The sequence below is a fragment of the Drosophila obscura genome, unplaced genomic scaffold, assembly GCF_018151105.1.
Source record: "Drosophila obscura isolate BZ-5 IFL unplaced genomic scaffold, ASM1815110v1 contig_186, whole genome shotgun sequence".
NCBI classification, from domain to species: Eukaryota; Metazoa; Arthropoda; class Insecta; order Diptera; family Drosophilidae; genus Drosophila; species Drosophila obscura.
Window position 1 is genome coordinate 9,244,210 of NW_024542774.1, and position 17,213 is coordinate 9,261,422.

At 49.1% G+C, this 17,213-nt stretch overlaps 2 protein-coding genes and 1 pseudogene across 3 annotated transcripts; 1 reads left to right on the top strand and 2 right to left on the bottom strand.

Annotated features, from left to right (window-relative positions):
- Nucleotides 1-928: 928 nt before the first annotated feature.
- LOC111080614 (locomotion-related protein Hikaru genki) lies at nucleotides 929-16,864 on the top strand. Of its 2 annotated transcripts, XM_022376323.2 has the most exons (9): nucleotides 929-1,260; nucleotides 9,656-10,798; nucleotides 12,720-12,944; nucleotides 13,281-13,378; nucleotides 13,808-13,882; nucleotides 14,436-14,772; nucleotides 14,841-15,329; nucleotides 15,463-15,642; nucleotides 15,911-16,864. In XM_022376323.2, the coding sequence occupies exons 1-9, from the start codon at nucleotides 1,131-1,133 to the stop codon at nucleotides 16,132-16,134; spliced, it is 2,901 nt and encodes a 966-aa protein (XP_022232015.2). In that variant the 5' UTR covers nucleotides 929-1,130; the 3' UTR covers nucleotides 16,135-16,864. The 2 variants fall into 2 exon arrangements, with proteins under 2 accessions (XP_022232015.2, XP_022232016.2); XM_022376324.2 differs by lacking the exon at nucleotides 13,808-13,882.
- On the bottom strand, nucleotides 3,146-5,200 carry LOC111080616 (annotated as a pseudogene).
- On the bottom strand, nucleotides 5,536-7,977 carry LOC111080615 (cytochrome P450 4p1-like). The gene is made up of 8 exons (XM_022376325.2): nucleotides 7,723-7,977; nucleotides 7,379-7,579; nucleotides 7,224-7,305; nucleotides 7,059-7,159; nucleotides 6,722-6,992; nucleotides 6,439-6,659; nucleotides 6,060-6,374; nucleotides 5,536-5,994 (listed from the first exon to the last, which is right to left on the bottom strand). Exons 1-8 carry the CDS (start codon nucleotides 7,919-7,921, stop codon nucleotides 5,834-5,836), a joined length of 1,551 nt encoding a protein of 516 aa, XP_022232017.2. The 5' UTR covers nucleotides 7,922-7,977; the 3' UTR covers nucleotides 5,536-5,833.
- Nucleotides 16,865-17,213: the final 349 nt, after the last annotated feature.

The following is a 17,213-nucleotide window of genomic DNA, read 5'->3' on the forward strand; positions in this document are numbered from 1 at the left end:
TTAAGGCTGAGACCGTGGGCGTTGACGTGGATTAAAAAGAGTGTAATTAAATTACCTTTTAAACTTGTAAATAACTTAATCAGAGGGGAGGGAAAGTGGTAAACTTAATTTGCAGACGACCACGCGCCGCAGAGAAGGAGGTAGCTACGGAACGGACATTCCCCTGAGCTAAGCGCGTGCTACGTGCTAAATTACAAGGGCACGCACACACTGGCGGCACGGCACGGCACGGCACCCCAACCCCCCCACAGGAACACACGGAAAAGCGAAAGGAGCAACAGCAGAAACAGAAGCAGAAGCAGAAGATAGAGAGGAGCGCAGTCAGTGGCAAGTAAGCAAAACATAGCAAATCAAAACAAAAACACACTATTTACCGGCAAAATGCACGTGACATCCATCGGGGCAAGTTTCGTTCAATCACGAGACGTTCCATCCTTCGTCCAGTGCCGAGTGCAAGCGCACGAATCCCTTCGAGCCGAGCCGAGCCGAAGCTGCGCAGAATCCAACGAGGACTATAAAAGCGACACTCAGCCAGCATTCGACGCATTTGGTTGTCGTCTGTTGCAAGGAAGTGTTCAAAGTTTTAATCACAGTCAAAGTGCCAGTGCACAGTGGAACTGAACGCAGTGAAAGCAAAAGTGAACCTTTAAAGACACCCACAGTGCATACATACATACGTACATACGTGTATGTGTGTGTAGATGGGGATTGGGATGCATGTGTGAGGAGTGTGTTTATGCAAGTGTTTGACGTTGAGTTGGCCAAGTGGATTTCTATTTTAGCGCCATTGAAAGGCAGCGTGTGAAGAAGGGCTGCGTTGTTGCCCCCGTGCTGTGGCATTAAATTCTGCGGCAAGCGTTGCATGTAACTCTGACTGGCATTTAAGGAGACGAGTGCAGCTTGGACACGCTTTAAAAGGCGCCACTGAACGGCATTGAGACATTTTGGTAAAGTGCCTAAAGGTCCTGCCTCCTCGCGGTGACAGCTCAATGTCAAGCGATAGATTTGCTAGTGCATTGAGTGATTGACAAGCACGAGACAAGCAGGGGAAGAGACTCTTGGCCAGTGCACTCTGATATTTGGGCAACTTGTGTGCGGGCAGCAGGCAGCTGGACCAGGAAGTGGCAGCCATGTGGAGCAGGCAACGTATGCGCCATAAGCCGCTTTGGGCCCTAATATCCTTGACCGTTTTGCTGCTGGTCTTGGATAAAAGCAATGCCAACACGGAGACAGATGAGACCACCAGCACATCGGAGCCAGGTGAGTTTTAATTGGATCTACATACATACATATGTATGTAGATGGGTGTACAGGTGTTCAGGTGTGCGTGCAGTTTGACCTTCAGTTAGCATAGAAAGAAGGAAGACCAAAAATAGGATTATGACAGGCCTCAACAGGGCCTCCATCGATGTGCAGGCACTTTATTAAATGGGATTTTCATGCGATATTCACACACGCACACACACAACAGCAACAGCAACAACAACAACCAAACAGCCGTAAGGGAAAGCCACAAACAGACCAGGAAGCAGCAACAGCAACCAGCAACAACAACAGCAACAGAAGGGAAACAGCAACAGAAACACAGAGAGAGAGAGAGGAAAGTCCAAAGCGCAAAGCAAATAACTGGCAGCAAATGAAATATTTCACGGCATCTGCGGCACAAAGGCAATCAAAACGATGGCCCAGCGCTCGTTCGGTCCAGGCCCATGGCCATGGGCTGCCCTTAATCCCAATCAGAATCAACAAGCAAAAAGAGTGTGGTGAGGGGCGAGGGGGCTATTGGGAGAGAAAAAAGTAGGCGAAGAAAAAAAGCAATTGCACGAAAGCTCGTAATGAAGTATACGGCATGGATGGAAGAGAAGAGCAGGCAGCGGCCTTGGGCGGCTGGATAATAGATATTAATAGCGTCATGTGTGTCGTGCCAGAAGCGGCGAGTGGGTGGTGGGTGGTGGTTGGGTTAACATGCGAATGTAAATCAACCTCAAACGACAGGACAGCCTCACTCACACACAATTTGTTGCCAAGGACCCAAAAGCGTTGCGCATCAAGTAATTAATTCATTTCGACTTCGCCATCTCTGGGTCTTTCCTTCTCCCCAGCCTCTGCCAGCCCTATAGAGATTTCCCCCTTCGGCAAATCGAGGACGCTGCTGCTGCGACGCAAATGGTTCAGAATATTGCGACTTTCGTTTTTGGCTGTGACGCAGTTTGTTGTGTTCGCTTTTTGCGCCGTCACATTTTCGGTGGCAGGTACGCGTTGCACTTTCAATTTTCATTCGGGCAAATATTTTCCCAGCAAATAAACGAATGGAATTTCATTTACATGACCTTTCCCATAGAATTCAGAGCGGAGCGTCATTTAATTTTGACACAGGGCAAGAGGGAGAGAGGGGGGGGGAGACATGGATGAAATATGCAATAACCGAAATAGAGACTAAAAACCAAAAGAGACCAAGAGCCCTGCTGCCATGCCCTGCCATTGCATGTCCCATAAATCGCAGGGCACGCAGAAGGATGATGATGATGATGATGATGTTGGCTGGGTCACATGTCTCTGTGCCTGTCGCTTCCTTTGCCGCTTAGAACAAAGCTGACTCTGCATTATGCATGCAAACGTGGGAGGGAGACCACCAAAGGGGAAACTGGGTGTATAACCCAAGTAACGAACTGTCAAAATCGCAGTTACAGCAAAAAGAAGTTAACCAATGACAGAGTAGAAGCAGCAGCAGCAGCAGCCGCAGCAGTTGAAGCCGTAAAACATCGAAAAAAGAAAAAGCCAAAATGACAAAAAGTCGCCATGACATTATGCAATCCCTGTATGAGTGCCAAAAGATAAAGATTACTCGTCTTTGCTCTCTCTCTCTCTCTCTTTATTCCTTCCCTCTTGCATCTTGCATCTTCTGTCTTATTTCGTGCATAGCTGCAGGGAAAGAATAGCTTCGGGGGCAGCGCCCACTCGGATTTTGTGGGGCAAAGGAGTTGGAATGGAAATGAAAATAGAAATAAAATGGAAACTCCTTCAGCTCGACTGTGCATGAATGAATGATTTATGGAGCAGCTGTCGAGATGCCAACGATAATCGGGGCAGAAGCAAGTCCAAGTCTTCCCTCTACCAGAGCCCGCACAAAAAGTGTGTATACATATTTAACAAACAGTTTTATTAGCGACCAAATCACTTTCGTCGGACAAGCTTTACTCGAATGTTGTTCTTGATGCGCAGTGTAATGCCCACGTGGAAGACAATCGTCTTGGGATCGACCAGCGGTAGAATCTGAAACTTCTTAAGAATAACCGTCATCAGGGTTTTCATCTCTTGCATGGCAAATTTTTGAGCTAAAATTAAAAAGAAACGCAAACGATTAGATCTCCCTTTCGGGCTCAAGTCGAAGTCAAGTCAAGTCAAGTCCACTGACCAATGCAATTTCTTTGGCCCGCACTGAACGGAATGTAGGCGTAGGTGGGACGCTGCTGGCTGTTCTCCGGCAGGAAACGTTCCGGCCGAAACTCACTTGGGGCATCCCAGTGCTTTGGATTGCGATGGATGTCGAAGGTGTGTATGAGGATCTGCGTGCCGCAGGGCAGGATCAGCCCATTGGCCAGCTCCGTCTCCTGCACCGTTTGACGGCCCATCAGCGGAATGGGCGGAAACAGGCGCATTGTTTCCTTCAGAAAGTATTCCAGGTGCTTTAGCTTGCTCATCTGATTGTGGTCTAGATTGCTAAAGTCATCTGGGGCAGGGCGAAAGAGTAACCCGATATAAGAGTGGAGTTGGCTTGATGGACTCTCTGCCTACCCCTTAATGTGTTGCTCAATTTCCTTGAAGCAGAGCTCCTGCTTGTCCGGATACAGCGACATGTTCATCAGGGTAAAGATGAGAGTTATGGAGCTCACATCGTAGCCCTCGAACATCAGGGTGTCCACCTCTTCGCAAATGCCAGCATGATCGATCATCCCATCCTTCTCGGCACATATCAGGGTGTCCAGCATTGCGAATCGTTTGTGTCTGCTGATAAAACTGTCAACAAGAAAGTGAGCGAGGAGATTGGTATTTCCATGAAGTGAGATTCACTTACATATCATCATCGGCCGTCTGAGTGGATCTTCTGTAGTCCAGCTCCTCCTCGAGCAGTATCCGCCGCTTGGCAATGATCTCGCTGGAGAAGTCGTGGGCCACTTTCAGGTATGGAGCATACTCCTTGGCCGCAAACAGATTGTAAATGGTGTTGCTCCTGAAGAAGGGATTGCTCAGGCGCCTCACGAAACTCTGCTCGATCATGTGGAAGCTCTCCCGGTAGCGATCGCCCTTCTCGGCCATTTCATCCAGCTTCACGCCCATTGCAGTCTCTACGGGAATGAAGAGTATAAAATGGTGAATGGCGAATGATATTTTAAGGCTGCGACTTACCACAAATGCAGTTTAGCGTGAATCTGGGTATAAGTTCGCTCAGTGAGACGATGTTCTCGTCTTGGCTGGCAAACTGCTCCACAAACTTTACACTTTCCGCTCTGTCATCGTGAGTTATTGAGATGTTATCTTGCCTCATAAACTATTTCTGTGTGTTTGCACCCACCTGAAGATCTCCTGGAATTGGCCCAGTATATTGAAATGGAATGTGGGTGTCAGCATCCTGCGACGCGTATGCCATTTGTCTCCTGAAATAAGACCATTGGCTCAGGCGTTATCCAAACTATTCACCCATTGACTCACCTTTCGATGTTAGGAGACCCGTCTTCAGGGCTGGATGCAGAAAATTGTAGACAAATCCTTTGCCTATCAGCGCTTTCTGGTCGGTCAGTATCATCTCGGCAGTTTCGGCATCGATTACGTTGTAAATGGGCATGCCCATGCTATATCTGAGATAACTTTTACCCAGAGTCTTGGACAAGTCGCGCGCAAACTTGAAAACACTAGCTAAATATAAACGAGACAGAGAGAGAGAGAGAGAGAGATTGATAAGAGTGAGGCTTGTTTATAATTCAAATGTTTGGCCCCACCCACCGTTGTCTTTGCCGAACAGATCGAAGCTGTGTCCAAAGATCGTTCGGCCCTTGGGCGAGGGCACTATGCTCTCCACCGACCGGTCATCTCTCGTGTACACGCGCCGCGAGAAGAAGGCCAGAATGTAGTAGTCCTTGTTGACCTGGTAGAGCCAGTGAACGAGCACACACAGTGCCACCGTCAGCCACAGGGTAATCATCGCTACGCAACCTCACGGCTGGGCTTCCCTCGCGAAACTGCCATTCCGAGCGACTCATCCGAGTGGTGTCGCCTGTGCTTCTTTATAGCAAAAACAAAGCTGATAAGATAAGTTCGAGTAAACGTACAGGCGATTATACATGCATATATGTATGTATGTACATATATCTCGCAACGACGCTGTCGTTTTTTCAGCACTCTGTGTTCTGTGAACTGGTTGTACCATGGTTAGTTGGTGTACCCTTTAGTCAAAGTGCACACGGGGGGTTATTGCACACTTGATTATGATGCTATGTAGACTGTCCAGACTTTCCACGAATTGTGTTTATTTATTGGTTTGTGGTTTATGCAAGATTTATTGAATGGCACACAATATACATTTGTAAGTCCGAACAGAGGGTATCCAAGAGTCGAACACAACAAAATCAAGATCATCTAAAACTTGTTTCTTGTGGTTTATTCATCATGGTAATAGATTGGTAGACCCGACCCTTGATCCCAATCGAGATAGATTACTTTTAGCTACGTTTTGTTAACTCACTGCAGTCATAGGCGTAGCTTATGGATGCATCTAAACCTCTTAATGACAGCTGTTAAACTACTCTAATAGCCCGCACCAACGGCACCCTTCGCCTCACTTTCGCCTGACAAGTTTCACTTGAATGTTGTTCTGGGTGCGCAGTGTAATTCCCACGTTGAAAACAATCGACTTGGGGTCGATCAGTGGCAGAATTCGGAACTGCTTGAGGAGCACAACAATCAAAGTTTTCATCTCCTGCATGGCGAATTTTTGACCTAAGAGAAGGGAAAATTCAATCATTGAAAGGCCCAAAGTACGCGGCGAGCTCCAAGCAGCTTACCAATGCAATTGCGTTGGCCCGCACTGAACGGAATGTAGGCATAGGTGTGCCGATTCTGGCAGTTCTCTGGAAGGAAGCGCTCCGGACGGAATTCATTTGGAGAGTCCCAGTACTTGGGATTGCGATGTACATCAAAGATGTGAATGGTGATCTGGGAGTGCGCGGGGAGGACGAGGCCGTTGGCCAGCTCCGTCTCCTGAACGGTCTGACGAGCCATGATCGGAACGGAGGGGAACAGCCGCATGGTCTCCTTTATAAAGTATTCCAGGTACTTCAGCTTGCTCAGCTGATTGTGGTCCAGATTGTCAAAGTTATCTGAAAGAGTGGGAAGAGGAGGGTGTCTGGAATTGAGGAGAAGTTTACTTTTTCTGGTGCCTACCTTCTATGTGCTCTTCGATCTCCTTGAAGCAGAGCTCTTGCTGGTCGGGATACAGGGACATGTTCATCAGGCTGAAGATGAGGCCGATGGAGGTGGTGTCGTACCCTTCAAACATCAGCGTGTCCACCTCCTCGCATATTCCGGCATGATCGATGAGGCCATCCTTCTCAGCACAAATCAGGGTGTCCAGCATTGCAAACCGTTTCTTCCTGCTCACGAATCTGTGACAGAAACAGGGAGCTCCCTGTTACCAGAGATTCTCTCCACGATCTGATGCACTCACATGTCGTCATCGGCCGTCTGTGTGGATCTTCTCAGTTCCAGTTCCTCCTCGAGTAGCAGTCGCCGCTTGGCAATGATCTCGCTGGAGAAGTCGTGGACCACTGTCAGGAAGGAGTCATACTTCTTGGCCGCAAACCAATTGTAGATAGTCTTGTTCCACAGCAGGGGATTGCTCAGGCGCCTGATAAAACTCATTTCGATCTGGTGGATGCCCTCGCGGTATCGGTCGCCCTTCTCGGCCATTTCGTCCAGGTTCACGCCCATCGCAGTCTCTGAATGAAGGCAGATTGATTGACCAGACTCTCTCAGCTCTCTCTGTTCATCATCTGTTCACTTACCACAAATGCTGTTCAGAGTGAATCTGGGAATGAGTTCGCTCAGGGAAACGATGCTCTCCGCTTGGCTTTGAAACTGCTGCACAAACTTCAGACTTTCCGCTCTAACGAAGTGGATGAAGGGCATAAGGGATTGCCGCATTCAAGAGAACTGTCAAGGGAACTCACCTGAAGATCTCCTGGAACTGACCCAATATATTGAAGTGGAATGTGGGGGTGAGCATCTTGCGACGGGCGTGCCATTTCTTATCTGAAAAGGAGTGGGGGTGGGGATTGGCACAGGGTTGTTGGTGGTGTTCGTTCTTCCGATCGGCTAAGCTAACCTGAGGATGTCAGCAGACCAGTTCTAAGGGCGGGCTGCAGAAAGTCGTACACCAGACTCTTGGTTATCAGCTTCGGATGATTGAGTACGTTCTCGGCGTTCTCCGCATCGATAATGTTCAGTAAGGGCACGCCCATGCCATATTCCAAGTAGCTTTCGCCCATTCTCTTGGACAGCTCGCGAGAGTAGCTGAAAACGCCGGCTGTTTAAGTGACAATCAGAGAGAGATTGAGTGTGTGCGAGAGGGAGAGGGAGAAGGGGCGATGAGATAAGCGAAGAGAGCTCAAGACTCTCTCTCTCTACAAGTATATATGCAGTGTGTGTGTGTGTGTGTGTATGTCTCACCGTGGTCTTTGCCATACATATCGAAGCAGTTGGCAAAGATCGTGCGACCTTTGGGCGAGGGCACAATACTTGCCACGGGTCTGCCATCCTTGGTGCGGACTCGCCGCGAGAAAAAGGCCATAATGTAGTAGTTCTTGTTGACCCGATAGAGCCACAAAACGAACACAGAAAGTGCCACCGTCAGCCACAAGGTAATCATCGCTCCGCAACCGCACTGATGGGCTTCTCTCGCGAAACTGCCATTCCGAGCGATTCATCCGAGTGGGCAATTCGACTAAAGCCGCCGCCGGTTCTCGTTTATAACTAAAAAAAAAAAAAACAAGGCACCCGAACTGATAAGATTTAATACGTTTAGTATGGGTAAACATATGTCCACACACACATATGTACGTGTGATAAGTGTGTGAGAGTATGTGTTTGTGCGCTGTGGGTCGGCGTTTATCTCGTCTGCTCATATGAATTTGGATTTAATTGCCCAGCACTTGTTATTCCACAAATGGGTGTAATAAAATAATTTAGGAGATCGGTTACGGTGTGCGGTGTGCGGTGTAGTCACAATTCACATTATACATACATTTATACATATCTACGTACATATGTGACTATGATGCTAGGAAGTGTAATTCATGTTCAGGACCAAGAAGTATTAATTTAATTATGGTAAAGCTTTCTTATTTATTTATTGGAACCATTAACCACTTAAATCATGTTTTAGCCAGAGCAACAAAATATAGTTGCCTTTCGGCAGTCTACTACCCTTATGGGAACTATCATTGATAGTCTCTTGAAGCTCTATTGAATTTCACACCAAGTAGAACTGGGTATAGATCTGGTCGAATATTCTATAACTACCGACTAAATGGCTTATGAAAATCAAGTAAAACCTGTTTGTCGATAGATAATTATGGCAGAGATAATTATTCTTCCAACTAGATCCCAATCGACATTTGTTCTTGAAACCCCTGGAACCCTGAAACCACTCACAAGTTTTACTTGATTGGTGTTCTGTGTCCGCAGGGTAATTCCCCCTTGGAGTCGATCAGCATCAGAATTCGGAATTGCTTCAGGGTCTTCCTCTCCTGCCTGGCAAATGTTTAGCCTTAAAGAAAGGAAACATTCAATCATTAAAAAGCCCAAAGCAACTCACCAATGCCAATCCGTTCCGTTTTATGTCACATTTGATATCTTATCGTTTTTTTAAAGCAAACTCTTTAAAAGTATATTTGAGTTGTCTTGCAGGCGGCCAACTTAAGTTTCTCATATCGCCCTGCCCAGGGTTCTGCCCTTATCGATTTGGTTGCTAATTCCATGCACACTCGTTCATACAAACATACAATACATATTTATGTATGCATTTATTCATTCGCCTTTGTTATGTATCTTCTAGCAGTTCCATTTGGCATTTGCATTAGCAGCTAATTGGCAATTGAATTGCATCAATTACGATGTGAAGGCGACTGTTGCAATGCAATTTCCATGCTGCTTCTGACCCACTTTCCTGTGAAATTCAAGAAATTACGAAATACATGAAAAAATTCTGGGGACAAGGGAAGGAAACTTTAAGTCGCTGGCTGAGTGGAAAATGTTGCCATGAGTTTTTCCTTCCGCTTTTGCCTCAGACTCCGTGCTGTGCCACTCCACCTCACTCACTCAGCCACACGCAGCCCCTCCCCACCCCCGCCCCACCCCGATTACATGCTCGCATGCCAAATGCATATTGGAAATTTGCAATTTCGATTGCACTCCAAAGTCTGTCGAAGACGAGGACCAAGTCGATTGGGAAGTGCAGCTCAAGTCGAAGCCAAGTTATTAAATTAGATCACATATGAAATATGCATGGCTAAAGTTCTTGCCTCCCTGCCTCATTTCTCTTCACTCCGGATATATTTAAACTCTCTCTCCCTCTCTCTTTCTCTGCTTCTCTGTCGCGCAGATGCATCTCCTGGCTGTCGGGCACCGGATGTGCGCTTTACGATTGTCAAGCCGGACGAGACGACGGAGCAGCCGTATGCCAAATTCGAGACCACGCAGGTCTACCTGCCCGAGGACTTCACCACAGCCGATGTGGAGTTTGTCGACTCGGTGGCCCGCAATCCCAGCGAGAACCACGCGGCCATTGTGAATCCCTACTCCCTGGACCTGGGCGATGAGCATCTGCATGTTGGCGACGCGGCCGCCAGCCTGGTGGCCGACGACGACGAGCTGGATGACGAGGAGGAGCCGGGCACGGACACGGACGATGGGAAGAAGCGCACGAACGGCAACCGCAAGCAGGGCAAGAAGCGTCGCTCCGGCTCCGGGCGACGCCGCCGCATAGAGAATGACAACGGGCAGACGGGTCGGGGCCGCGGCAGTCGATACAAGCGGCATGCCATACTCCATGACGCGGATGCCTCGTCGGACACGGACCGGTGGGCGGGCAGCAAGCTCGCCGCCGAGGGGGATGTCTACTACGTGCACATTGCCGACATCCTGAAGAGCCGCGAACCGAATCGGGCGCTGCGCTCCAAGCTGCACAAGCTCAAGCAGAAGGCCAAGATGAGGAAGTGCCTGGCGGAGGGCAACAAGGAGCAGTGCGCCAAGCTCAAGACAAAGACAAAGAAGAAGAAGCTGGAGCAGGAGCAGGAGGAGCAGAACCAGAAGCACAAATCGGCCCAAGTCGAACGGAAGACAGAAGCGGAACCCAAGGAAGCGCAGCAGCCGCTGGAAGTGGATATGGACCGGCCAGAAACCTCTGGCCATCATCGCCGACGCGGTGACAGTCACGATGCAGAGCTCGACCAGCGTGACCTGAATCCGCGTTGGCGCAGCCGTCGCAGCATCGATGCCAAGGGCGATCTTGGCCAGCTGCAGCTGCAGCTGCAAACGGATGCAGTGGCAGAGGCAAAGGCAAAGGCAAAGACAGAGTTGGAGGCGGTGGAGAATCAGTCCCAATATCGCTACGAGAATCAGTCGAGCAGTGCAGCAGTGGCCCTGCAACGTGTAAAGCGCAAGTCGGGCAAGACCACGGGTGCACTGAGCCGTCCGAAAGGTGGTGGCGACTCCAGTTCGAAGACCACCAGTCGCAAGGACAAGGGTGAGTGTGTGCGCCCACATAGCGGCCAGACACTGGCAATGCCACAGTGCCCAATGCTTCTAAAGAATTTGCCGCCGCTGTCGCTGTCTCATTGTCTGTCTGTCCGTCTGTGTTGCGGCCCAGATCTGTCCACCAAATCGATGCATATCGATGCGGTGGACCACACAGAGAGCAAATACAGTTCGATCTGCGTCTTTGGCCCACGCCAAAGCCACTAATGCACTTGCAAATACTCCTTGGAAGCCTCCAAAATGGTTACATCTTGGCTTTTTATTCATGGTCCGATTGATGTCTGCCAGGAGGGAAAATAAGGCTAAAAATGATTTACAGTTGATACTCGTATTACAGATCTCAAATATACGTAGCCATAGCTGGCAGAGTGATGAAATATCGCCCGTTGATAATTATAATTTTATTTTAAGTTTTCATTTAACCTTTGGGGAAAATATTCCCTGCAATAGCAGACTTAATATTCGAAACTTCCTTTTGCAAGGGCATTAAAAGCACACACACACACACATGCCAATACTCACACTCACCACACACACACACACACACACACCACACACATATAAAAATGGATGCTGAAAGTGGAGGACACCGACACACATACTCGAAACATACTCGTAAAAGCTAATCGCAGTCGCACAGAACCACAGCCACATTGCCACCCTCATAGCCTCTCATAGCTCATCCAACCACCCACCACCCACCACACGCCACCTGGCAACGGCACCTGCCGGATCAGCCGCTCCCAGTCACCCAATCACCCAGTCAACCCAGTCAACCCCGTCACCCTGCTCCCGAATCACCAACTCTGACGATACCCCTTTTTAGCTTTTCATTATCCCCCCATTTGGACACCCCTGCTGCGTGGTCATGGTTTATTTGCTCCTACCCCACCCCACCCCACCCCACCCACCGACGACATCTTTGTCGTGGTTAGGAGCACACAGACCTGTCCGTTCCCGAGCATCCTGAACTTTACTTTGTTGGATGGCGACTGCCCGTTCCGGCCTTTGTTACGGTCCGCTTCAGCTTCAGAGCTGCAATCCTCAATGATTTCCCTTTGTACTGCTCCGCCCCCTCCTGCTGCTGCTGCTGCTGCTTCCTGCGCCTTGTGGCCTTTGTTTGTGGCCAGATTCTCCCTCAGCCATAGCAGCCATAGCAGCCACAGCCTTCTTTTTGTGTGCTTTCTATTAGCCGGCCCCATTCGCTGGCATAATATTATCCTTCGTGTTATCTTTGCCTTTTCACTTCTCCTTTTTCTCGGAGCTCTTTTTGATGGTTTGCTTAGAAATGAAGTTGTATCCTGTTAAGTGGCCACTCCGCTGCGCCAGCCCCATCCTTATGGTTTTCTTTTAATGCATATCTGAGGAGCCCACGCCCCACGAGTTTCCCATTGAAATTTTGCAGTTGGGAGCACTTTTCGCACGTCTCGTGGCTTTCTCTATGGTTTAATGTGTGTGCCCAAGAGGCGGACTCAAGTGTTTCTCTCGCCTCTCACCCCCCACATCGAAATGGGGCAGCTTCAGTTCTAGCTCTAGCTCCAGCGCCAGCTCCAGCACCAGCTCCAGCACCAGCTCCAGCTGATGGAGGAATTAGGATGCCTTTTTGAGTGGCTGGGTCAACCCATTGACTTTTTGTGAGGATAACGTGGACGTTCATTTTGGATAGGATCATCCATTGTCGACGAGCCTTCTTCAACATCCTCCTCTCTACACGCATTCGTTCATTGTCATACCGCATCCCGCATCCACATACCGCATCCTCTCATCCCGCTTGACAGCTCATTAGATGCTTGCTCTATTTGCCCACTCAATGTCTATCTACCCCCCGTTTCTTGGCATGTTACATTGCCCATCTCATAACGCCCACACGTTCTGTTCTTCTCGTCTCTCGCCCTAACTCTCAACTCCAGGCATATACGACGAGGAGGCCGGCTACTCGCCCGTCCATCCCGACGACACCGAGTTCGACGAGGAGGAGGAGGAGGAGGAGGAGGTGGACATACTGCAGCAGTTCACCGAGGTATCCGAGATTCGATTTCCGGGCGAGATTGGGCCCATGGGCGATCGACGACTCTGCAAGATACGCTGTGTGAAGGGCAAGTGGGTGGGACCGCTGTGCGCCACCAATGAGGAGGGTAAGTGAGCCACAAAACACCAACAAATGCACCATGGAACACACTTACAGTCAGCACAAAAGATACACAGATACACAGATACATATAGCAATAGATACAGCTGCAGCTACAGTTACAGTTACGGATAATACGAGTACATTTAAGTCAAAAAAAGAAACAATTGCGATATCATTTATACGAATGCAAAATACACACGAAACAAAAGAAATCCACAAAACCAAAAACAGATTGTTGTTTCATTTGTCGCCCCCACTTAATGTTCTCCAACCTCCCTCCCACCCCACCCCACCCCATCCTCCAATCCCACAACTCCGCAACTTCAATCCCCTACAATAGATGATAACGGGAATGTGAAGTTTCAGCCGCTGTACAAGAGCTGCCACGTGAACCGGATACCGTCGCATCTGCTGCTCAGCTATCGCAACATCTCAGTGGTAAGTGGACGACGACGAGCGGCTGCTGCTGCACCACTGGCATCACTAATGCACCACAACCACCTGCTACAGCACAACATTACATGCACACCCACACCCACACCCACATACACACATACACACATACATACATGGATCTCTAGGGAACGAACCCCATCCAATGCCCATGCGTAGAGGCCTCAATCTCAATAACAGAGGAGTTCAGAGGAGCTCGCTCCGCCTGCGACCTTCTTCGACTTCGCTCTCTCTCTCTCTCTCGCTCTATCTCTCTCTGACTATCTCTATCCTCATATCAGCTGCACCCAATCTCTCTCTCTCTCTCTCTCTCTCTCTGTCAAGTCCAGCGTCATCATGTGCATGCGGATGCCCGAAGAGGCAACGATTCTCTATGTTCTATGTTTTGGTACTCTCTGATTCTCTCTCTTGCAGACACCGATACCACCAAATCGCGGCTGGCGTAAAACGCGCTTATCCAAATCGACACTTCTCTCAAATACAGAAATTGTGAGTCGTCGCTATAGATGCTGTTGTGTAGAATGCTCGTTACGTAGATGTCAACGACAACACGGATAAACAGATGCACAGATACACAGATACCCAGTACAGCCACACACACACACACAGACAGCCACACAGACACACGTGAATAGCGGATGTAGCGGGTCCAATTAGTGGGTCCCTGTTGAGCACGGTCTATATCCATGCACTCTCGCACCCACACACTAACACTAACACACACACACACAGATACTCGCACACAGATACTCGAAGACTACTACACGGAGACTCGGGGATATGCACGCCAGAGTATCCTACCCGTAACCCGTAGCCCGTAACCAGAGCCACTCGCCCAACCCACAAAAACCCAAAAACAGATCGGGATCACATTTGATTTTCAGCTAACTTTTCTCCACTTTTTCTTTCTCTCTCTCTCTTTGTCTCTCTCTCTGTTTCTCTCTCACTTTGTCACTGTTTCTGCACGCCTCCCTCTCAATGCCTGCCTTCTGCCTTGTGCCTGCCTCTCTTGCCCCTTGTCCTTGTGCTTGCCAAATCCCAGAACGTTGGCTGGGATCTGCCGCATGGACACTCACTGCAGGCACGCTGCCAGGAATTGGGCATCTACAAGCTGCTGGGGGAGTCGCGAGTACTCTGCTCCAACGGCCTGTGGGCACCCCGCATGCCCAGCTGTGTGCCCACCACCGTGCTGACCAACTACTCGGAGGACAGTGCCCCCTCCATCCGCATCAAGGTCTTCAATGGCTCACACTCGTTCGAACCCTCCGGCGTGATGGCTGTGCCCCCGCACAGCACCGTGCTGATGGACTGCATGTATCCCCGGGTGCGGGGAACTCCCGAGTGGAGCTGGACCAGCTGGTACATGCAGTACGCGACAGGTGAGTACCGTCTCCTGTGGCATGCAGGAGATCTTTGTACATGGATTCGCACTTCCGCCGCCGTCCAGGTTGGTCGCCGGCGCAGGAGGAGAAGGCCGTACGCTATCGGCTGAGCATCAAGAATATCGAGAACAATGACTCGGGCACCTTTACCTGCACATCGCCACGCGGACTCACGAACAGCATTGCCGTCGTGGTGGCCACTTCGACGTGCCCGCAGCTGACAGAGCCGCTGGCGCCGCTCAAGCTGCGCCTCGAAGGCAACAAGCTCGGCCAGCGTGCTCTGTACGAATGCCCCGAGGGCTTCCGGCTGGATGGCGCTTGGAACGCCACCTGCCTGGCCTCCGGCAATTGGTCATCGCCGCCGCCAACATGCCACTCCATCCAATGTCCGCGCCTCGAACTCGACGATCCCCATCTCAGTCTCATTGAACTCAATACCTCGGCATGGGGGCGCGCGGTGTTCAAATGCCAGTGGGGTTTCAAGTTGACCGGACCGGCGCAGCTGGACTGTGAGCCGACGGGCGTCTGGAGTGGCCCCGTTCCGCGCTGCAAAGGTGAGTGGATGGATGACCATACATTAATTTATTGATGCGTAACTGGACAATTGATAATCCGTTTCGTTTATTCAATTCCACACCACACCTGTGTGCCGTGCCACCTGTGATTTGCCCCCAAACCGTACCGCAGTCATTCAGTGCGTGATGCCAGTGGCGCCGCTCAACGGACGCATCGGTGGCATCGGTGGCCAGCGGCGGCTGACCGTGGGCGCTCTGGTCACATTCAGTTGCAACGATGGTCACACCCTGGTTGGCGAGTCGAGCATCATTTGCACGGAGAACGGATTCTGGTCGCACTCGCCGCCATTTTGTAAGTAGACATCCGCTGCTAACATACACACATATACGCACAGATATGCTGCGAGAGATCCGATCCCAATCAATCTTCCGAGTGGGGCCCACTCACCATCCAAAATGAATTAATGACTCTTGTGTTGTATTTCCGCTGTAACAATCGACCGATACCGATACCGATACCGATCACCAAATCACCACAAACCCATACACCATACCACCACCACCATGCATGACCAATGACCATCCATGCAATGCTCTCCATGCTCTCGCCCAACGTGCAGGCAAGTCGCAGTGTCCGTATCCCGGCGACCCGCCCAACGGTCTGATAGCTCCCCTCAAATTCAACTACGATGCGGGCGACTACCTGAGCGTCCAGTGCCGCCCAGGCTTTGTCCAGACCAACGAGGACCACCGGAATACGGGGCCGCCCGAGCGACCGAAGTGCCAGCCCGATGGCAAGTGGTCGGGACCGCTGCCCAAGTGCCGCAGCTACGAGGAGGTGTAACCGCACAAACAAAGAGCATATCCGACGGCCATTCCATTCGATTGATACTGGCAGCCCTAATTTAGTATTATGAACCACCCATCCAACGTGAATAATGAGAATGATATTGTATACAATTGTGTGTGGTAGAAGAAATTCCAAATTCAACACAACAAGAAGACAAAACCAGAAGGACAAAAAAGAACATCAAGAAACCGAGTGATATTTAGATTAACTTAGTGAGAGGTATCAAAATTAATAGATATTTTACTAGATATGTTCATTCAACACCTAAATTATATACATACATACATATGTATATTTTATTGCATTGCACTGCATTCATACAGATATTCTTTGGTCAGAGCTCTCTCTCTCTCTCTCTCTCTTACGCTACCCCTGCTGCACAGGCCCGCACACGAAAAAGTCACTCTTCTCCAAAAGATTAGGTCTCGAGCAAGCGTATATATACGTATATATAGAAGATACATACATATGTACTCGTATTTTGTTCGTCAGATTGTAAAAGTTTGCAAATAATATTCAGTAATCGTTTCGCTTGAAGTTTGAACAGAATAATTCTTGTACTAAATATACATATAAACGAATATTTAATCCAATGCTAATTACAGGTATTTATGTATTATGGTTGCAAATCAAAACTTGCATAACAAATGTAAATGTTTTAAACAAACACACACTTACCCACAGTAAATATATATACATACAATACATATACATATACAGAAAATTAATTCTACTACTTATCAAAATAAATGTTTGAAAAGGAAGGAAGAGCTGCAAATGCAAAAGAGTTACATACATAATTAGTTAGGAGAAACGAAAAGCAAAAGCAAAAACCAAAGTAAAAGCAAAGCAAAGCGAAGCGAAACAAAGCCCCTGATTCCTGGGGGCAATTGAAAGTCATATCCCTTTAATGTCTCTCACAAAGAGAAGGAAATGTGTACCGTACGAGTGTGTAAGCTGCTGCAATGTATGTGTGGTGTGTAAAGAGATGAACATTTTAAATAAATTACGAATATTGTGTAAAATGCAATTCCCAGTCTTTAACTGTGTTTCTCTCTCTCTCTCTGTCTGCT